General features: G+C 42.2%; 1 protein-coding gene across 2 annotated transcripts in view; it reads right to left on the bottom strand.

The window, feature by feature from the left end:
• LOC144499568 (talin-1) overlaps nucleotides 1–22914 on the bottom strand; it is a 278973-nt gene that overhangs the window by 88760 nt on the left and 167299 nt on the right. Inside the window, exons 18-29 of one of the 2 annotated variants that reach the window (XM_078221680.1) lie at nucleotides 22411–22619; nucleotides 21791–21889; nucleotides 21605–21664; nucleotides 19694–19861; nucleotides 19119–19413; nucleotides 16589–16755; nucleotides 14473–14601; nucleotides 10475–10588; nucleotides 7093–7206; nucleotides 5131–5265; nucleotides 3918–4046; nucleotides 1762–1864 (exon numbers count right to left, since the gene is read on the bottom strand). In XM_078221680.1, coding sequence (XP_078077806.1) covers nucleotides 1762–1864; nucleotides 3918–4046; nucleotides 5131–5265; nucleotides 7093–7206; nucleotides 10475–10588; nucleotides 14473–14601; nucleotides 16589–16755; nucleotides 19119–19413; nucleotides 19694–19861; nucleotides 21605–21664; nucleotides 21791–21889; nucleotides 22411–22619 — 1722 coding nt within the window. The remainder of the gene's footprint in view (nucleotides 1–1761; nucleotides 1865–3917; nucleotides 4047–5130; nucleotides 5266–7092; nucleotides 7207–10474; nucleotides 10589–14472; nucleotides 14602–16588; nucleotides 16756–19118; nucleotides 19414–19693; nucleotides 19862–21604; nucleotides 21665–21790; nucleotides 21890–22410; nucleotides 22620–22914) is intronic. The other variant, XM_078221690.1, reaches the window with a different exon arrangement.

Below are 22914 nucleotides of genomic sequence, written 5' to 3'. Positions count from 1 at the left end.
TACTCTATGCCCCGTCCTATAAAGCCAAGCATGCCATATGCCTTCTTCACTACCTTCTCCACCTGTGACGTCACCTTCAAGGATCTGTGACTTGCACACCCAGGTCCCCCTGCGTATCTACACCCTTTATGGTTCTGCCATTTATCGTATAGCTCCCCCCTATGTTGGTTCTACCAAAATGCATCACTTCGCATTTATCAGGATTGAACTCCATCTGCCATTTCTTTGCCCAAATTTCCAGCCTATCTATATCCTTCTGTAGCCTCTGACAATGTTCCTCACTATCTGCAAGTCCAGCCATTTTCGTGTCGTCCGCAAACTTACTGATCACCCCAGTTACACCTTCTTCCAGATAGTTTATATAAATCACAAACAGCAGAGGTCCCAATACAGAGCCCTGCGGAACACCACTAGTCACAGGCATCCAGCCAGAAAAAGACCCTTCCACTACCACCCTCTGTCTTCTGTGACCAAGCCAGTTCTCCACCCATCTAGCCACCTCCCCCTTTATCCCATGTAATACTCGAAGTTTGAAATAATTCAGAAAAACACATACTATTATTGCCTAACAAAAAAGGCAGGGAAGCATGTTGTTGCATGTTGGAATATTTCTTCATTGTCTTATGCTCAGACAGTAGTTTTAGAGATTTGTAGAAATTGATGGAGAACTCATGTTTCTTTCCACCAATTGAATAGGAAACCTGGGCAGACAATCAACTCCAAGCCTAAGTGAAAACCTCCAACGCACCCTGGAAGATCCAGGAATTACAATAAGTTGGGGCACAGAGCAACAGTAAGGCATTAGTGGTTTTTTCAAAAATAAAACAATAGCAAACCCTTTCGGGCAGTACTCAGGCCTGGGGGCGCTCAAGGGACCGGGCGCGCTCGGGGACTGGCTGGGCCTGGTGGTGATGGAACCTGGCTTGGATTGCAGACTTGAAGCCAGGCTGAAAGGGGCTGGGACTAGGACTATACAAGTTGAACGATCTACTGCAATACACAATATAAACTTATTTATATATTAGCTTTTCAAATTGGTACAGAGTGCACATTTCTGATTTGCTTTCATTTGGGTCCTGTTAAAAGGGTCATCTAATGATACTCAAAATATGTTCCTTCTAATAATATACTAATCTCTCCTCTCAGAATCTGCTCTGCCTTATTAATCTGTTATTTAAGCATTGCTGGCTCCTTTGCTCTGTGATTCAGATTCATTTTCTGGAGTTAATTGCTGTTGTTATGGGTAACTTAATTCAGCCTTATTGCTATTCCAAGCTCAGGTCAGAACCCTAACTTGTCAGCCATGTTTTGAAAGTGAGAGTAATTCAATGATTGAAAAGGCCGTAGACATTCGGATTCATATTTTCTGTCCCACTTCTCAAGTGTGAACAGGCTAAAAGAATTAATGAAAAGTTGCATGAAAAACCATTAACCAACACATTAACAATGTATACATGGATATATAATGTATGTATAACATGTATAACTTTACACACAGATGCTTCTTAAACCCATTTCAAAAAGTGGCAAAGGAAAGGGAATAGATTATTTTGGGCAAAAGAGTAAAATACGTCTGCAAAAAAGCTCAAAGCCAGAAAAAATAGTGGCTCGGGTTAAAATTAAAAATGGAATGGTGAGAAGACCCTGATCCAAGCTGATACCTGAAAAAACATCTTTAGTTGCAAGCTCAGTTTTGATCTTGAACACATTTAATTGTTTGAACTATTTTAGCAGTTCCTGTGCCACATTAACACAACATACCAGTATAATTCTCATTTCCTTGTGTGACTGCACTCAGTAGCTTAGCCACAGAAGCGCCGACCATCTTGGTGCTACTTCCCAAATCCTGTGAACACTTCTCCAGCTGCCAAAGAGAAGTACAGAACGTTATTGCTGGTTACAGCTGTGTTAACAGGAACAAGTCGTCATCTGGTGATCAACAGGCATCTTTGTAATATTGAGTGAACCTGAACATGCAGTAATGTCAAGCCTCAAAGCAACAGTCTAAGCATTATGACAATTTAAAAGGTGAAATCAATGTGTTTTTGATTTGAGTCATTATATACAATTCACACATATTTCTTCTGCATTTGTGGAGCTTCTAAAGTTCACACCTGCTGATTTGTAATCATAATGTCAAAGAAAAAAATGAGGCCCTTCGACCCAGTGTGTCTGCACTGGTCATCAAGCACTTATTTATTCAAATCCCTTTTTCCAGCACTTGGTTTGCAGCCTTATATGCTATGGAGTTTCAAGTACTCACCTAAATGCTTCTTAAATGTTGAGAGGGTTTCTGCCTCACACCTTTTCAGAGTGAATTCCTGATTCCCACCACTCTGGGTAAAAACGTTTTTCCTCAAATCCCCTCTACATCTCCTGCCCTTTACCCTAAATCTATGCCCCCTGGTTATTGGCCCCTCTACTAAAGGGGAAAAGTTTCTTCCTATCTATGTTCTTCATAATTTTGTATGCCTTGATCAGGTCCCCCCTCAGCCTTCTCTGCTCCAAGGGGAACAACCCCAGCCTAACTAGCCTCTCTTCGTAGTTGAAACACTCCAGCCCAGGCAACAACCTGGTGAATCCCTCCGCACCCTTTCTAGTGCAATCATATCCTTCCTATAGTGCAGCAAACAGAACTGCACACTGTACTCGAGCTGTGGCCTAACGAGCGTTTTCACCATTCTAGGCGTGCGTCGAGTCTTTGCCATGATGCACTCAACAATATGACAGCATTTTTGCTTCACCCCCATCTGTGCAATCTGTACAGAGCTGCTCCATCTCAATCATTTTTGTAACATCTCAAATTGCCAAATTATCTCTCATTCTGTACTTGTATCCAACTATAAACTGTCCAAGTTAAAATTACAAACTCAACAAGGATTATTGGGAGGAATTCATAACCCCAATCACAAGGCATTTACATCTTTCAAGATAAATTAAGTTGTCCTCTTGACGTTCAGCTGTATTACCATCGCCGAATTCCCCATCATAATTCTGGAGGTTTACCAATGACCAGAAACTGAACAAGACAAAATAAATACTGCGGCTACAAAAGCAGGTCACAGGCTGGGAATTCTGCAGCAGCTAACTTCCCAAATCCTACCCACCTTGTACAAGGCACAAATCAGGAGTATAATGGGAGGCTCTCCACTTGCCTGGATGAGGACAGCTCCAACAATATTCAAGAAGCTTGACACCATTCGGGACATAGCAGCCCGCTGGATTGGCACCCCATCCACCACCTTGAACATTCACTCCCTCTACCACTAACACAGTGGCAGCAGTGTATACAATCTACAAGATGCACTGCAACAACTCACAAAGGATCCTTTCTCTGCACCTTCTAAACCTGCCATCTCTTCCATGTAGAATGACATGGGCAGCATGAGAACACCACCACTGGTTGAGGTCCTCTCCAAGATACACAATGTACTGACTTAAAATTATATCTGCCATTCCTTCACTGTTGCTGGATCAAAATCCTGGAACTCCCTTCCTGACAGCACTGACTCTACCTACACCAGAGGGTCAAGAAAGTGACTCATCACCACCTTCCTAAGGGCAATTAGTGGTTGGCAATAAATGCTAAGCTAACCAGTGACACCCAAATCCCATGAAAGACCCTCACACAAGAATAAAAGATAGCCAATATGGGTTCATGAAAATCAACTCTAGTGGTTCTATTTGATGGTGTAACAATTGCGAAATCAAGAGGCAAGATAGTGGATGTACAATATTTGAATTTCAAAAAAGCCTTCGATGCAGGTTCTTTGAAAACAATGATAAAAATGAAGAAGCAGGAACTAGTGGAATATTGCAGAGGTGTAGCCACTTCGATTACTGACTACAAACAGTCTGTCATTAAAATTTATTTTCACCCATCAAGCACAGAACCCGTATGGGGTTAGTCTTGTTACCGTTTCTCCTGGCAGGGGTCTGAGCTTTCCTTCTGCAGCATTAGCCTTCGCTTCCTGCAAATCTTTCTCCAATGTTCTGATCTGGTTCAGAGCAGAATCTATTTCCAACGGACCACAGGCTTCTTGTGCCTAAAATGGAGAAAAAGTGTCTTTTACTGATGACAATGTTACAAGAAATTCACCATCATAGAAGAAGTCATGGTGATACCTTCATCTATTAAAAAAATTACTACAAGTCCTCCAAACTATATTAAGTATTTGAACACTTCTGTCCATTTTGCTTCACAATATGATTTATTAATCCAAACCTCCTGATTTGGCTTATCTCTTTGACTTGATTATTTATTGGAGATAACCTGAAAACTGAGAAAATGTGTGTAATTCTACCAAAATATTTTAACCAAAACATTGAAACAAAGAAACTAGAAGCAGGAGTAGGCCATTCGGCCCTTTGAACCTGCTCCGCCCTTCATTTTGATCATGGCTAATCTTAAAAATCATTATCCTGATCTCACCTTGTCCCATATCCTTTGATCTCTTTAGCCCCAAGAGCTACATCTAATTTCTTCTTGAAATCACACAACGCTTTGACCTCAGCTACTGTGAGATAGTGAAATGACACAAAAAAGGAGGCCAGAAATTTGAAGAAAGGGGGAAATTAGATGTGCTTTTATGTTGGAGATTATTCAGTTTATTCTTGGTGGCACAACGATTAGCACTGCCGCCTCACAGCACCAGGGACCTGGGTTCAATTCTGGCCTCGGGTCACTGTTTGTGTGGAGTCTGCATGTTCTTCTAGTGTCTGCGTGGGTTTCCTCTAGGTGCTCCAGTTTCTCCCCACAGTCCAAAGATGTGCAGGTTAGGACGATTGGCCATGCTAAATTGCCCCTTAGTTTCCCAAGCCGGGTAAATGTGTGTGGTTACAGGGATAGGGCCTGGGTAAGATGCTCTGTTGGAGAGTCAGTGAAGACTTGATGGGCCGAACGGTCTCCTTCTGCACTGTAGGGATTCTACTTACTGTTTATTCCATGCTCGTTATACATGTGCGCGCACACCACCCACTCATGCACATTTTTGTGTGACACCCAGCCCTGTACTTATCATGACGCAGAGTGGAAAGATCTTAACCATACAGTTAACCTGATGCAGCCTACCCTCCTGTTGTTAATTGTATTAAATCAACACCCACCAAGGTCTTAAATATTTTACTCACCTTCTGTGCAGCTGCTCGCAGTTCTTGTAAGGTATTTGCCAGGTTCTTCGCGCACTGGTTCAGTTGCATGGCTGAGGCCTGGTCTCCGATGGTGGGGACAGTAGCTCGGGCAGCGGCAACCATCTTCGCGCCAGGCTACAAAATAAGGAGCAAGTGACAGTTAAAAGCGGTGCACGCGCTTCTGGCCACCATTGTAGGAGGAGGATGTAGGAAGGAGAGAGGGTTCAAAAATGATTTGCGATGCTGGTACTAGAAATGTGAAGTTATACACATCAGGAAAGGATGAACAGGTTCTCAAAAGGAAGAGGGTGTGGGGTGATCTAATAGAGGTTTCTAAAATGACGAATGGTTTTGACAGATTAGACAAAAAAAACAATAGTTTCCATTTGTGGGGAAGAACAAACCCAGAGGCTCCTGTGGGGCACAAACATATGGACTAGTTGGGCCAAATGGTCTGTTTGTGTTGTGCAAGAATCCCAGGAAACCCCTACTTCAGTTTTTTCTTGCTAACCAACAAGACCTAATTAAACGTCATAACAGACAGAGCATTCACTAATTGTTTTATGGTAACGTTTATAATGATCTGTACTTGACGTAACCCTGTTGTGAGGTGTCTCGGTGAGAAATGCTGACTGGAGGGGAACTACGATCTGCTTCCTGGTGGCCAAATGTTCAAATGAACCAAATGTCTACAAGGCAAAATTTAGCAAGCCTACCGCTGCTATAATTTCTTATGGAGTGTGAAAACAAACAGCTCGGATACGAGACCCGACAAATATCATCTTGGTTAACCAGATAAAAAGATCAGAGAAAAAAAGCAGTGCCTCAGGTCTTAGGCAAGATTGCTGGGTACCGAAGACACCACTTTTAACTTGCTTTGACCAGGCACAAGTATCGAAATATCAAAGTGCTGATAACAGTCCAGGAGTAAAATAAAAATGATGGGATCAGGGATGACAGGTGAGAATGTGACTTCTCTTTGTAATTGGGAAGCTCAAATCATAAGCCTATTATTGACTTGCAATGCAGAAAGAACGTAAGAAAGCATCCTCTAAGCAGTTATGGTGTATAAGTACTCACTGAATAAAAGCAAATTACTGCGGATGCTGGAATCTGAAACCAAAAGAGAAAATGCTGGAAAAGCTCAGCAGGTCTGGCAGCATCTGTAAAGAGAGAAAAGAGCTGACGTTTCAAGTCCAGACGACCCTTTGGCAAAGGGTCATCTGGACTCGAAACGTCTGCTCTTTTCTCTTACAGTTGCTGCCAGACTTGCTGAGATTTTCCAGCATTTGCTCTTTTGGTGTATAAGTATTCAGTCAGGAACTTTTAACCTGGGTGGAGGGGCGGACTGGCAGAGATACATGTGCCACACCGACAGACATGGTGCCCAGGGCACAGCCATCAGGGACAGTCATGAGGAGATCACACTAGGGCAGACTGAGAATGACCAACATTGTTTATACAGAACCACCATCACCAACACACGTATCACCAAATCATTTCAGAACTTACTGTCAGCCAGGAAGTAAATGCATGCGCTGGCCACTTTAAAACAATGGAAAAAGGCTGAGGAATTGATATTAACCGATATGGTCCAAATATTCCAAAAATAATAAGAACATAATGAATAGGAGCAGGAGTTGATCATACAGCCTCATCACACTCTTCTTACCACCGGAATGTGAATTCAGGAATGTAAATTTCAAATAGTTAAGGTTGGCCTTTACTCCTGTGAAGTGGGTAAAAGTAATAATTGCACTCATTTTGTGTAGCTTAATCGCCAAGATTGTTTTATATTTGGAAGAACTGATGAGCTACTTTTCATAATCTAAAGGGAAGAATCAACACTTCCAGCTTCATGATTCCTATTCAGTTAATGTTTAAACATGTCTCATGAACAGAACATGGGTTTATATCCTTGCAGCAGCTCTGCTCGAGGAGCAGTCACAGAGATTTGATCACCTGGAGGAAGTTCTGGCTCGCACTAATGAGGGCCAGCTGGGCACTGGGACTGTCTGGCTGTGATTGGCTGCCACGCACACCTTGGACCAACAGTGGGATCTGCTCAGCAACAAACTGCAAAACACAAAATCACAGATTTAAAATAAACATCAAGCAATCCTAAATATTACATTGTATTGCAAAGGGATCCTGCTGGATAAGGAGCTTATCTCATAGAATCATAGAATCCCTACCATGCAGAAGGAGGCCATTCAGCCCATCGAGTCTGCACCGACAACAATCCCACCTATGCCCTATCCCCGTAACTCCACATATTTACCCCGCTAATCCCTCTAGCCTACACATCCTGGGACACTAAGGGGCAATTCAGCATGTCCAATGCACTTAACCTGCACATCTTTGGACTGTGGGAGTATCCGGAGCACCCGGAGGAAACCCACGCAGACACGGGGAGAACGTGTAAACTCCACACAGACCGTGACCCAAGCCAGGAATCAAACCCAGGTCGCTGGAGCTGTGAGGCAGCAGTGCTAACCACTGTGCCACCGTGCTCAACAATGTGTCTTTAACATAGAAATCATCCCAACAACTTTCACAGAAGAGCGCTGAGAAAACAAAAATCCACAATGTGTTAAAAGAAAAGATAGGAGGGAAACAAGGGAAGGAAGGTGCGGTCAATGGAGAAAAGGCTGCAGATAGTTAGTGAAGAGGGATAGAGTGTACGATGGTCACACTCGCATAGGATGCCTTCAATGATAAGGGTTCTACAAAGGGTCTTCAAAGAAGAAAAGTTGGGTGGAGTGATTTAGGAACAGAATTCTGTAGTTTAGGGTCTAGTTGGCTAAAGGCATGGCCATCAATAGTGGGTGAAGGAAGTTAGAGAAAGCAGAGTTCTGAGGGCTGTGGGGCCGGAGAATGTCACTGAGGGGCTTCACAAAGCGGCTCAATCGTGACAGTGAACATTATTAACTGGAGGCATTGGATATTGAAACATCAATACAGGTCAGTAAGTACAAGTGCAGGGGCGGAGGGTGGGGAGGAATGTCAAGAAAGGTGATGGAAAGATAGTGTTGGGCATCAACAATGAATCCTAATCTGTTTTCTCCAGGTAACATTGTCAACACATGCACGAGGAAGAGGAGAGGATCAAAATAGAACCTGGGGAGACTGCTGGGTTAGTGCACAGAAGGAGGAAGTGAGGCTCTGGATTGATTCCATTAGGTTAGAGAGGAAATAAAGTTAGAGCAGTGTCCCTGTGCTGGACATTGGAGAAGACAATGGAGAAAGGTGATGTGGCCAACGGAGGAAAGGCTGCAGATAGTTAGAGAAGAGGAGGGATAGTGTACACAACAGTCACACTCGCATAGGATGCCTTCAGGTGATTTTCATTACAGCTAATTGAAGACTATGGTGGGTGGAAACACTCATGGGAAAGGATGAGCACAGATTTGGGAAGGCTTCATGTATCCCAAAGAATCTAAAAACGCTCAATCATATCGTTCAGATATTTCTAAAATGAGTGCAATAATGGTGTTAAATTCATTTCTGCTTGTGGGGAAGTGCAAAACTAGAAGCTATCAATGTAAGATAGCAACCAAGCAATCAAATGGGGAATTCAGAAGAAACTTCTTTACATGGAGAGCTGAGAGGGTGGAACTCACTATCACTGAGTAGTTCAGCAGAATAGTGCAAATGTAGCCAACAGGAATTTAGATAAGCACAAGGGAGAAAGGAGCAATAACTTCTAATTATTGGTGTTTCTAAAATAAAATGTCCCAAGCTACTTCACAGAGACATTATAAAACGAAGGATGACACTGAGCCACGAGGCAACATTAGGTCAGATGACCAAAAGCTTAGTCAAGATGTAGGTTTAAAGAAGTGTCTTAAGTGGTAAGTTCCTGTAGTGCACCTTGTAGATGGTTGCAACTGTGCGTCAGTGGTAGAGGGAGCGAATGTTTGTAGATAGGTGCTAATCAAGTGGGCTGCTTTTTCTTGGATGCTGGCAAGCTTCTTGAGTGCACTCCTTCAGGCAAGGGAAGAGTATTTCATCACGTTCCTGACCTGTGCCTTGTAGATGTGGACAGGCTTTGGGGAATCAGGAGGTGAATTACTCACTGTAGGATTCCTAGCTTCTAACCTGCTCTTGTAGCCATAGTATTTATATGCCTAGTCCAGGGGTTGGGAAATGGAGGGTTATGCCGATAAGAGTTAGATGAGGAAGAATGGGTGGAGGCTCAAGTGAAACATAATGGTGGTTGGGCAGAACATACAGCACAGAAGCCAGCTATTTAAACACAGATTAACTGACAAAGTTTAATTTCAATCTTCAAAATCAGTCACTGACACCAGTGTTAGTTACAACAAATTGACATTTAAATAATAGTCATCATCAAATTGAGACACGAGCTTTCCAAGACAGGCTTGTTAGCAAACGTAACGAAAGGGCGGCACAGTGGTTAGCACTGCTGCCTCACAACTCCAGGGACCCGAGTTCAACTTCGGCCTTGGATAACTGTGTGGAGTTTGCATATTCTCCCAGTGTCTCCATGGGTTTCCTCCGGGTGCTTCAGTTTCCTCCCACAGTCAAAAGATGTGTAAGTTAGGTGGATTGGCCATGTTAAATTGTCTCTTAGTGTCCCAAGATGTGTAGGTTAGGAGGGTTAGCAGGGTAAATACGTGGGGTTACAGAATAGGGCCTGCGTAAGACGCTCTGTCAAAGAGTCGGTGCAGACTCGATGGGCTGAATAGCCTCCCCTTGCACTGTAGGATTCTATGATTCTATGATATATAATGCACAAAGTACAACACATCAAATGCCATACTCAAATGTTCACGCTGAAACAGGCCATGTAGTTCACCACCATTGCCAATTACAAAGAATTCTTTCCAACTTGGCCAACAACTTTCTTATTTTCAAATAATGGTGACCAAAAAAAAATCACAAGCTAGTCATTTTTTGCAAAAGAAAGTCTACCACATACTGGTTGGTCTGTTTGGGAATATGATGGCATTCCTCTACCAAGCAATCAGCAGAATAGTTCAACAGGAGCTTCACACGTGACAATTATGGAGGTGCCAGGCACATTTTCCTGTTCCTACCTTTTTGACTAAAACAACAGCTTGTATTTATATAGTGCCTTTACCATATTAAACTGTCTCAAGTCACTTCACAGGTACATTAAGATATTTTGATGCCTAGTCTGATAAGGAAATATTAGGGCAGTCAATCAATCAATAGCTTGGACAAAGAGGTTGTTTTGACAAGTGACATAAAGGAAGAAAGAGAGGAAAGTAAACTAAGAATAAGGGTAGCTCTTAGGGGCACATTTTTTTCAAATATGACACAAACAGAATCTGCAAATGATAATTCTGAATCTCACCTTGCAGCTTTGAACCATTTGCTGTTGTGCTGCTGGGTTCTTATTGGAGGAAGCTGCGTTCTGGGCAGCAGCAATTGTCTGGGTGGCAGCTGCTGCAGCCTGCTTTGCTGCATTCTGAAAATATAAAAGTCGCCGTAAATAAAATCACATTGAATGGTTTATTATTCCCTCCACCAACACCACCATCTTCGTGTGTTGCCAAACTAGAGGAGTGCAGCAGCCACACACAATGCCAGGATAAAGAAAGACCTCACCGTTAGGAATGGATTCCAGAAACGCACTCAACGCAATCTTAATTCTAAGGATGTGGGCATTGATGGCCAGGCTGGCCAATCCTTCACTGTCCTTGGAAAATGGTGGTGCTGCGCAATCTTCACAACTGAATGGCTTTCTAATCCTCTGCTAATCTGAAGAGCCAAATGCTTTGGTTTGGAACAGAAATCATACGTAGGCCAGACAGGGCAAGATTGGCAAGTTTCCTTCCTTAAAGGACATTATTAGCAAACCAGCCTCGGTGACCGGGGAGAAGGATGGAATGGATACAATTCCATCAGCACGATACCCGGGCTGAAGGCCAAAAACAATGACTTCATTCTTCACTCTTTAATGGGAGGAAATGTCTGTTTATCCAAAACCCCGTGTCGAATAAGCAGTGTGACAAACGATAGGCAGTGGAGCGGTCAAGTGGGGTGACGGTTAAGTAGAGCCGAGTGTCATCACTGTAATGTGGAACTTGATGTTATTTCTTCAAACGAGGGGCAGCATGTTGATGAGGAATAGAATGAGGCCAAGGATATATCCTTGGAGGCTCCAGCAGTGATGGAAAATTAAGGAGGAACTATTATTAACAAAGTGATAAAAAAAGATTACCAGACTGGATGCGGAACAATAAAAAATCTTTCTGCATTGCAAGAAGTGGGCAGTCTCACATCAATAAGTGATAATTCACATCAAATTTCTTTTAAAGAAATCATCCTCAGGATATGGGCTTCATTGGCAAGGCCAGCATTTGTTGCCTGCTTAAACCAGTGCCATCCACATAGTGAAGATACTTGACAGTCCTGTTAATTGGGAATCCAGGATTGTAACCCAGAGGTGAAGGAACGGTGATCCGTAATGTTGGGACGATGTGCTATTCAGAGGTGATGTTCTCATGTACCTGCTGCCCTTGTCCTTCTAGGGGCAGAATTGAGTTTGCATCCTCTTCAAAACTCTTATTTTCTATTGGGTGAGATATTGTATGTTTAAAAAGTCACTGCTTGTTCTGTTGTGGGTTGTTGCTGTGCAAGAGGCAAGTGACATTCAGGAGGATTGAGGGAGTAGTTACTGCTGCAATTTCCCTCAATCTCTCATACACACTCCCCCGCTCCTCTGTTTGGACGTGGACGAGATTCTACCACAAAAGGGACCCTGATTGGTGGCCAAGACCGAGAATAATCAAAGAGACAGACTGCGACAATTGGGAGAAACATTTGCTGTTACTCTCAAATATAAAAACATCTCTTATACCCATGTGAGCGCATACACAGCTAACCGTACACACGCACGAATGCAGAAAGAACTGGCTTGCTACAAGAAATAGAAGAAACATAGAAAAACTACAGCACAAAACAGGCCCTTCGGCCCCACAAGTTGTGCCAAACATATCCCCACCTTTTAGGCCTACCTATAACCCTCCATCCTATTAAGTCCCATGTACTCATCCAGGAGTCTCTTAAAAGACCCTATTGAGTTTGCCTCCACCACTACTGACGGCAGCCGATTCCACTCGCCCACCACCCTCTGTGTGAAAAACTTCCCCCGAACATTTCCCCTGTACCGACCCCCCCAGCACCTTAAACCCGTGTCCTCTCGTAGCAGCCATTTCCACCCTGGGAAAAAGCCTCTGAGAGTCCACCCAATCTATGCCTCTCAACATCTTATATACCTCTATTAGGTCCCCTCTCATCCTACGTCTCTCCAAGGAGAAAAGACTGAGTTCCCTCAGCCTATCCTCATAAGGCATGCCACTCAATCCAGGCAACATCCTTGTAAATCTCCTCTGCACCCTTTCAATCATTTCCACATCCTTCCTGTAATGAGGCGACCAGAACTGAGCACAGTACTCCAAGTGGGGTCTGACGAGGGTCTTATATAGCTGCATCATTATCCCCGGACTCCTAAACTCAATCCCTCGATTGATAAAGGCCAGCACACCATACGCCTTCTTAACCACCTCCTCCACCTGCGGGGCCGATTTTAGAGTCCGATGGACCCGGACCCAAGGTCCTTCTGATCCTCTCCAGTACTAAGAGTCTTTCCCTTTATATTGTACTTCTTCATCCCATTTGACCTGCCAAAATGGACCGCGACGCATTTATCTGGGTTGAAGTCCATCTGCCACTTGTCCGCCCAGTCTTGCATCCTATCTATGTCCCTCTGTAGCTTCTGACATCCCTCCAGACTATCCACAACCCCACCAATCTTCGTGTCGTCGGCAAACTTACCAACCCATCCCTCCACTTCCTCATCCAGGTCATTTTTGAAAATGACAAACAGCAAGGGTCCCAGAACAGATCCCTGGGGCACACCACTGGTGACCGACCTCCATTTAGAAAAAGACCCATCTATACCCACTCTCTACCTCCTTTGGGCAAGCCAGTTCTGGATCCACAGGGCAGCAGCCCCTTGGATCCCATGCCCTCTCACCTTTTCTAGAAGCCTTGCATGGGGGACCTTATCGAACGCCTTGCTAAAATCCATATAAACCACATCTACCGCTTTCCCTTCGTCAACGTGTTTAGTCACATTTTCGAAGAACTCCACCAGGCTCGTAAGACACGATCTGCCTTTGACAAAGCCATGCTGAGTATTCTTGAGCATACTAAACTTCTCCAAATGCTCATAAATCTTGTCCCTCAGGATCTTCTCCATCAGCTTACCAACCACTGAGGTTAGACTCACCGGTCAGTAATTTCCTGGGCTATCCCTATTCCCCTTCTTGAAAATAGGAACCACATTCGCAATCCTCCGGCACCTCTCCCGTCTCCATCGACGACGCAAAGATCATCGCCAGAGGCTCTGCAATCTCTTCCCTCGCCTCCCACAGTAACTTGGGGTACATCCCATCCAGACCCGGTGACTTATCTATCTTGATGCCATTCAAAGATTCCAGCACAACCTCTTTCTTAAAGTCCACATACTCAATCTTTTCAGTCCACCGCAAGCCCGCAGTACATCCACCCAGGTCCTTCCCCTCTGTGAAAACCGAGGCAAAATACTCATTAAGCACCTCTGCCATTTCTACTGGTTCCATACAGACTTTCCCGCCTTCACCTTTTATAGGCCCTATTCCGTCACGTCTCATCCTTTTACTCTTCACATATTTATAGAACGCCTTAGGGTTTTCCTTAATCCTACCTGCCAAGGCCTTCTCGTGACCCCTTCTGGCTCTCCTAATTTCCTTCTTCAGTCCCTTCCTACAAGCCGTATACTCATCTAGATCCCTATCTTCGCCAAGCTCTCTGAACCTTTTGTATGCTTTAATGATTGCTTTAGTTTGCTTAAATCACAGATAGAAGATGATTTCCAGGCAGAACAGATGATCATGTGTACATGGATATTTCCACAGGTTTAAAAAAAAATCACAAAAGAAGTAGTCATGAACTGTGGCACTTTGCTGAAATCTTTATTTTCAATCCTACCCAGCTTCATCCTATTTTGCGACAGAGCTCACATCTACATTGAAGATCAGGAATATAGTCCTTACCTGGTTTTCTCTCACTTGCTCAGAGCACTGAGACCAATTGGACCACCACTACCTGTGGTGGTTGAAATTTAGCACAAACTCAAGACCATCCTGACCACTGTGCATCAGTCTCAGTTTTCGCCGTACGATGAACAACTGAGCCATTAATTTTTGCATTCTCACTGACTACACACAAGTCTGATTACTGAACCGTTTCAATTTAACTACTCGTGAAACTCACTGTGGTAAAGCCACCGTTTTCTTTACCCACCTCTAGTTTGTTCACTAGTTTCTTCTTGATGGCATTCTGTGCTGCTGCATTGGTGGCCATTCGCAAGCCTTCAGCAGCTTCCCGTAATCTCTGCTGCTGTTCCTCACTGTCAGGATTGGCTGCTGCACCCTAAAACCATGATAATTGAAAGAGTTTAACCCAATGACACAGGATTTCTAACATTGCCAATGTGAAATCATAACTGAATTATTGGACGTGCACTGTGATAAAATGCCAACAGGACTTGGTCTCTCCGAAGACCGTGCAGTGGTCACTCCTTAAGAATATCTCTATAAACAACCATCAAGAAGCAACCAAAAAGCGCTAGATGCTGAAAATCCGAAAGAAAATTCTCGGTTGATCAGTACATAAATGTGAAGTGATTAAATGCTTTCCCTTCCAAAATGGATCTGTCTTTTCCTGTTCCATCTCTGATGGGCATGCCAAGCACTTCTTGCATTTTAAAAAATCACCAACAAAAGAGATTCTCTTGTGCAATTCTGTTGATTTGATCATTTAAAAAAAAATATTAGCATGGCATTAGCATGACACCTTACTTAAGTATTCATTATTCCAAAACAAGGGCTCATTTTTCAAGTGAGCGATAAAAACAGAAGTTCATATTGATACAACTCCTATCGGTTCACACTAGAAAGATGATGATTAAAATCTATACAATTGTCGAAACTAGCAGTTTCGTCTGCAAACATGTTAGTTATATTTATCAAAATTTTGACACCAGGATCAGATTATTTCAGTGAAAAACGCTCTGTTCAGCTTGTCCAAAATTAGCTAATTTTTCAAGTCAGGACTGAATGCATGTTCCACTGTTTGCTTTGGGGCCTTAAACTGGATTTCAATTGTTTATTTATTCAGTTAATTTCCCACTCACTATGGTCCTCAAGTATTGTGACAAAAGCAGAACTCTGGGGTATAATACCCAACAAATTCTTGTAACCTTTTTGGATTATTTGTCTCATCCAAAGGTCTCTCTCAGGTTCTGGGTCCCAAGTGAGTTCTTTCTTCATTCAGAATGAATCTTTAGCTGCCCAGTGCTTTGTTAATTTGTCACAAGCTCAGCGCTCAACAGGAAATCCTCACCATTCAGTTATATCATGCCAGGTACATCACATGCATTCAGGTGATACAATAAATGAGAGAGCAGTAATGATGCACTGCAGATTTATTGTAGTGGCAGGTTGCAGCACGGTGGCACAGTGGCAGCACGGTGGCACAGTGGCTGGTACTACTGCCTCACAGCCCCAAGGATCCGGGTTCAATTCCAAGCCTTGGTTGACTATCTGTGTAGAGTTTGCACATTCTCCCCATGTCTGTGTGTTTCCCCTCCGGGTGCTCCGGTTTCCTCCCACAGTCTAAAGATGTGCAGATTGATTGGCCATGCTCAATTGTCCCTTAGTGACAGGGTAAATAGATGGGGTTCTGGGCTAGGACCTGGGTGGGATTATTGTTGGTGTAGGCTCGATGGACCAAATGGCCTCTTTTTGCACTGTATGGATTCTATTCTACGAATTGTTCCTCCTTCAAGTGTTTGAAAATACTTTGCTAAACTTCACAATGAAGTTGGCCTTCCACAATGTCCGCGAATATAAACCTTACGTGGCGATTTGCAGCTGACCTTGTACAAGTCCCTCTGGACTATCGATAACTCTCCAATGGCTTCAGGTCATCTAATCAACTGAGACAAGGCAGACCAAAACAAAAAATCCACTTCCAAAATTTTGACCATTTCAGAAGAAAATTAATTATGTATCTCAAACTATTACAAAGCTGCCAATCAAATAAATACTCAAACAAACCCACATGATAACGCCATGCCAATTATATGATCTGGTCCCTCCTTATACTTGGCCTATGCCCTGCTTTAACATTTTTCCTGGGACCACCATGCATCAAGATAACTGGCCAATTTTCTGTCAGCGAGGCTCATTTTTAATCCTTATGCTTTGACAAAGGAATAAGCCAACACAAAAATCATTATCATAAAACATTACATGTCCAATGTGGGCTAATATGTCCATCGCCCTGAAGTTGGGAGAACATTCACTAATAAAAAGCATTCAAAATACAATGGTTCAAAAAAAAACCTTAGCATTACCTTTGCAGCTTCCACCATCTTAGCTGTTGCATCAGCCAATAGCTTGGCTGCGGAGAGCAGTTTTCTGGAGTTTTCAAGATCAGATTCACCTTCAGCATCAGCTTTAATAGCATTGACCAAGTCTGAAGTAGCCTGGGCCAGAATTCTGGCCTGTCGCACCATCTCACCTATTTTGGGAGGAGTCGGAGAATATATTTAAATATTCAATCAAAATTCCAAACAAAAGATCAGCTACATTTTCACTGTGTGCTAACCCTGCCTCATCCTGATCTCAGAGAGCCACAGGTTCAAGCTTCAACCCAGCAATTTTAGTACAAAATCCAAGCTAACACTTGACTGCCTTACCCAGGGAGCCTTGCCCGGTGCCTCAGTCATGTTAAATGAAGCTTCATCTGCACTTTCAGGTGGATGCACAATATTCAAATAGGGGCAAGGAAGTTCAGCCAGTATCTTGGTCAACATTTATGTGCCTGTTGATAGCACTGAGTCCCAAGGTTCTGAGTTCATGTCCCATTCTAGGACTTACAAGACAAGATCAAGGCCTTCACTCCAGTGTAGTACTTTTGGAGTGCTACACTGCCAGTGTGACTGTCCTTCAGATGAAACATTAAACCAAGGTCCCACCTGCCTGATCTGGTGGATGTAAAAGATCCTATGGCACTATCCTGAGGAAAGAGCAAGGCAGTTATGCTCAGAATCCTGGCCAATATTTACCCTTCAATCAATATCACAACACCAGATTACCTGGTCATCATCATGTGACTGTTTGTGGGAGCTTGCTTTGTGCAAATTGGCTGTCTGATGCATGAAACAAAAAGGTTAGTATGCTTACTTTCCTAGTAATTAGGAAAGCTAACAGAATATGATCATTTATTGCAAGGGAAATTGAATACAAATGTAGGTAGGTTATGCTTCATTTGTACAGGACACCAGTGAGAACACATCAGGAGTTCTGTGTACAGTATCAATCATCTTATTTAAGGGAAGATGTAAACGCATTGGAAGCTGTTCAGAACTAATAATACCTGGAAAGGGCAGGTTGTCTTATGAGGAAACATTGGACAGGTTAGGCTTGCACCCGCTAAAGTTTAGAAGAGTAAGAGGAGACTTGATTGAAACATGTAAAACCCTGAGGGTTCTTGACAGGGTGGACGTGAAGAGGACGTTTCCTCTTGTGGGGGAATCTAGAATTAGGGGGTCACTGGTTAAAAATAAGGGGCTGCTCAATTAAAACAGAGATGAAGTGAATTTCTTTTCACTCTTCCTGAAAAGGTTACGAAAGCAAGGTCTTTGAATATTTTAAGGCAGAGGTGGATAGATTCTTGGTAAGTGAGGGGGGTGATAGGTAGGCGGGATGCAGATTGGAGGTTACTATCACATCAGCCATGATCTTATTAAATGGCAGAGCAGGCTTGAGGGGCCGAATGGCCTACTCCTGCTCCTTGTTCGTATGTCACGTTTCCTGCACAGTGATTACACTTGATTGGTTGGCGAGTGTTTAAGATGTCCAGTGGTCAAGAAAAGTGCTACATAAATACACACATATTAAAGCAAATATACATGAATAAATGAAAAATATATAAATAAACAAATATATACAAGTAAATGCAAATATATAAAAATAAACAAGATATACATTTAACATTTATCCCTTACTCGACACGACAAAGACAGACTATTCAGTAATTTATCATATTGCAGTTTATGGCAATTTGCTGCGCAGAAGTTGACTGTTATGTTTGCCTACATTACAAACTAACTGCATTTTTTATTAAAGCAACTCAAATGGCTGGGAAGTGCTTTGGGACACTTTGATAATGTGTTTAGATGATAAAAATGCAAATTCATTCATTTAATATCACAAGCTATTTCACCAAAGGGTGCAAAAATAAAGTGCTCTGTGCAAAAATGATATCCATTCGTTTTTTGAGTCTGTTTATACGATGATTTTAATTAGCCAGATGGCACAGCAATTCAGACAGTGAATAAATGAATCATGCTGTCCTGGAAAGTCTCAGATTCAATCCTTAATCTGCATAGAATTAGCTAATCTCATCTGGGACAATAATTAATTAATTTGTCTCACTGAGTCAAGGTTAAATAGACAGAGGGATAAAAATCACCCAGTGATCATGCCCTAATTTACTAGCCAGCCACTCATGAAGGAAGTGCATGCTGTATTGTCGAATCAAATGGGCTGCCGTGGCAATCCAGCAATATACTGAAGAGTTCTGCTTATCTATAGAATTATACCACAGCAAAGGCTCAACACCTTTCAGCAATGGCAGAAAATTAACAATTAGAAATGCAATTAAATTTACAAAAAGAACCAACAATTCTATTATTGAGACTAATGGAAGATTTGGGCACCCATCAGATTTAATTATTACTTTAGAAAACCTTACATTACATTTTTCTATCCGTTGGATCCATACTTCTTGTTTAAATCACTGTGGAGTTTCTTTATTCTGTATTCATTCCATATTAGCATATACCATAGATGCACCATTCAGAACAGCAATTTCCTTACCAGCATCCCCCATAGAGCTGAAAATGTTTTCTGTCACTGTTAGAATAGTGTCTGTCGCCTGATCATAGCGTCCCAGTGGGTGTCCTCCGGCAGCATACAGCTTGATGTGCTGCAACAGGTCATTGAGGGCTTGAGTCACAGCAGTGGCCGCCACACCGACCTGTTTCAGCAGCTGCTCATCATTTGTTGCAGCCTGCGAGGCCTCCACACATCCCTCCACTGATTTAGCAACTAGTTTCCCAGCTTCAATCAGCTGCTCCTGGCATACAGGGGAGCTGATAGTTGGAGCTACTACCTGTAAAGAGGGAAGATATGAGAAATCACTCGCTAATTATTTACAGGCACGATCAAAGGAATCCGACTTAATAAAAGCCATTTTTTTTTTTACTTCCAGTTAAAAGTTCTCTATTTTTGGGATAACATTCATCTCAGCTGTCACAACAGAACAGCTTCAATAGATCTGATTACAATACGATTTTAATTATCTAAATTCTAATACGAGTTATAAAGGCCAAGATATTCTACTTCCCTCGGTTGGATGCTACGGAGCTTGCCTGAAACCTTGAAACACTTACCTTAGTGCAAGCGACGAGCTGTGACGTGGAAAGTGCACACTGCGTCGCAGCTGCAATGACTCGATTCTGTAGTCCGGAATCCTCCGCTTTCTGAGCCACATTCTTTGCCTTCAGGACCAAAGCTGCTGCTGCATTTGCTACAGCTTTGGCCAGCTGCATCAGCATGTCCTAAAAGCGGTAGGAAAATCGGAAAATCACGGTTCTGTTCTAATGTTTGCTGTTTTTGAGATAATTACATTTGATTATTTAAAAATGAACCATTATTAGTAGGTGTTACTTAACACGTCGATTTTTACAATTTATAGTACATTGGAATTCATTTAATTTGCAACAGTCTGGAAAATGTAGAATCACGTACACAAAAATCACTGCTATTGTTAAATAACAGTGAGGTGTGGCAAAGATTGAAAAGCATGGTCTAGTTTTCATGATGCTAATTAACTGTTATTTGCTCCATTTTGACTTGACTTATCACCACTAGATAAGACACCAGAATCACTTGACAAGTGTTCTGCATAAAGCATTTATGATAAATTTTATACAGTTTTTCTTCCTGGTAACTCTAGTTACAGGTACAATTTAAAGCCAGAACAAAAACAGTTCCATGATAACCAGAATTGCTTTTTTTTTCAATGAAAAATTAAAGCAATGCAATTAAAAACAAATAATCAAATAGGAATGTGTTCATTTGACACAAATTAATGTGAACAATCACTTTGCACTTATCCCAACATTCACTGGGAGTTATTCAATCACTGGTCTGGTAGTTAACTGCAGATATTCAGGTCACAGCTGCTAATAATGCAGCAAACTGACCAGGTCTATTTGGCACAAAAATAATAATAATCAGTCCAGCTTTATAAGTCAAGTGATGTTCCGCACAGAATCTATAGTCATGTGACCATAACACTGGAATCCTTGACGTTTGCCTCTGATGAACGTAGATTCAAGAGGCAAACTTGGGCCACAACTTGCTGGAAAAATAATGACCCATGAACAACTCTCATTAATGTCCAAGTCAGTCATCAAGCTCAGGCAGAGCGGGCACGAGTTGTGAATTCCTCAAGCTTGGTCGTTATTTTCTGCTGTTCCACCGTTTGCTTCACATGAATTGCATCTCACCCATCTTTTCTCTCTCTATTTTCCTTTCTGTAGCCGTTTAACTCTTTCACCCCCACTCTAATTCGCCAACTCAGTCAGTCCTATTCATTTTTAAATCCATAAATCTCATTGGTTAAGGGCTCTGCCACTCAGTCTGCTCCTAGCTGCCCTTGGCACACTTTCATCAGCTTGGATTTCTAGCAAGATTTTTAAAAATTCATTCCTGGGATATGGGCGTTGCTGGCTAGGCCAGCATTCACTGTCCATCCCTTGAGAATGGGGTGGTGAGCTGCCTTCTTGAACCGTTGCAGTCCATGTGATGTAGGTACACCCACAAGTTACAGCACAAAATCTCTTGAGTGTGCATGGAAATTGGCACAGACTGCGATGCCTCACTCCAGCAGGATCCAGCCATTATGTAACTAGCTTTCCATATGCATTAACAATGAGATCATTTCTATATCCTGCGAACTGTAGCCCTCTCATTAACAATAGTTCTGACATGTGGCCATAACCTTTAGAATCAAGTACTTTGCCCATAGAGTTGGATTCGCTATAGAATTCTGTCAAATAAGCACTGCCAGTGTTATTTTGCTCGTCTCACACAAGTCAGTTTCAATGTCGGATGGAATATTTGCAAAGTAATTTTATTTCAAACTTAATCGCGAGAAACGTGCAATCCAATTTCCACTTGAATCAGTTAGTAAAATTTGAGAGAATTAATGTTATTGATGATCTTGATTGTATGCTTGGAGAAAAATTGCATTAAAATGGTTTATTCAATGAAATGGCTGAATAAACTACATTTACCGTTTTGAGAGCAACACCTGATCTATTCCTTGCTGTGTATTTTTGTGCACCTACAGGAAACTGTACAAAGGATTTACAAAATTCCAGCAGAATGTTAACACAACATTAATCACAGCTAACTAATCTTTAACAAATGTAATGCATTTAGACTAAATGTAATCCTTCAGACTGGAGCTTAGCACATACCTGGAACCGTGGATCTGCGTCACTTTCCCCTATCTGATGGAGAAGCTCACCACTTGTCTGGCCGACTGCACCAGCAGCAGTAAGCAGGACCTGCCGAGGCTGAAATACAAAGTATTAAAACTCTTAACACCCCTGCATCTAATTAGAAAGAAACTCAATATATTCGACCTGTGGCAACTTACTGACTCTAACCAAATGGAAAGCCCACTAATCATTGTGGCGGTTACGCAGCATCACTGCTTACCATATCAATTGTACACGTCTTTAGCACTTTACAATGATTGGTGACTTAAAGAAGCTAGATCTTAAATAATTAATTAGGTAAATTTGATCAGAAGGCTGTAAATAATGAATTATCTTCCCTGTTTTGCGTTTCTAATAGAAAGTACAAATACATTGATTAGCAATTTGGACGAGGAACTATAAATTCCATCCACATGGATGTCACCTGCAATTTGTAGCTGACAACAAACGTTCAACGTAATCCTGCCACCTCTGTTACACTTAAGGTGACTTTCAAGATGGGCAGTTAAATTAGTTTCTAAAAAAAGAACACATTGATGTGGCTCTTGCCAGGAAGAATAATTTATTCCAAGAATTTTGATGATGGAACAGTTCACCTCAGCAGTGGCTGGCTGAGCAGTCTTCAGCAAGTCTGACACAGCACAAGCCAGGTTTTTAGCAGCTTTCAGTAGCTGCTGTCCATTTGCGCCCTCATCCTCCATTAGGGCTGCCAGAAGTTTGACACCCTTTGACATCTCAGTTAGATTTGAGGAGATGGTGGTCACTGCGCATCCAACCGCCGTATAGTCTGTATCAAGAGGGTCTCCTGTAAAACAAAATCAGCAGAGTTTTAAAAATAGTGATACCATAATTGGCACAGAGATTAACAACGAAATATGTAAACCATATTCTTAATATGTTTAATGCAAATATAAGTTCTTCAAAATTAATGCATTAGAATACACTCTCCTATATAGTTAGTAACAAACGATTCTAACTGATATTATAAATAAGCACAGCTGGAAACTCGCTGCTATGACAGCTATAGCAGGAAACTATAAGAGAAGCCAACAAACAGAAGCAATGAGAAAGACAAGAAATCAAAATAATCTTAAGTTTAC

This window comes from Mustelus asterias, chromosome 1 (genome assembly GCF_964213995.1).
Source record: "Mustelus asterias chromosome 1, sMusAst1.hap1.1, whole genome shotgun sequence".
In the NCBI taxonomy this organism is placed as follows: Eukaryota; Metazoa; Chordata; class Chondrichthyes; order Carcharhiniformes; family Triakidae; genus Mustelus; species Mustelus asterias.
The sequence above is the reverse complement of the archived record's forward strand: the minus strand, read 5'-3'. Positions and strand labels throughout refer to the sequence as shown.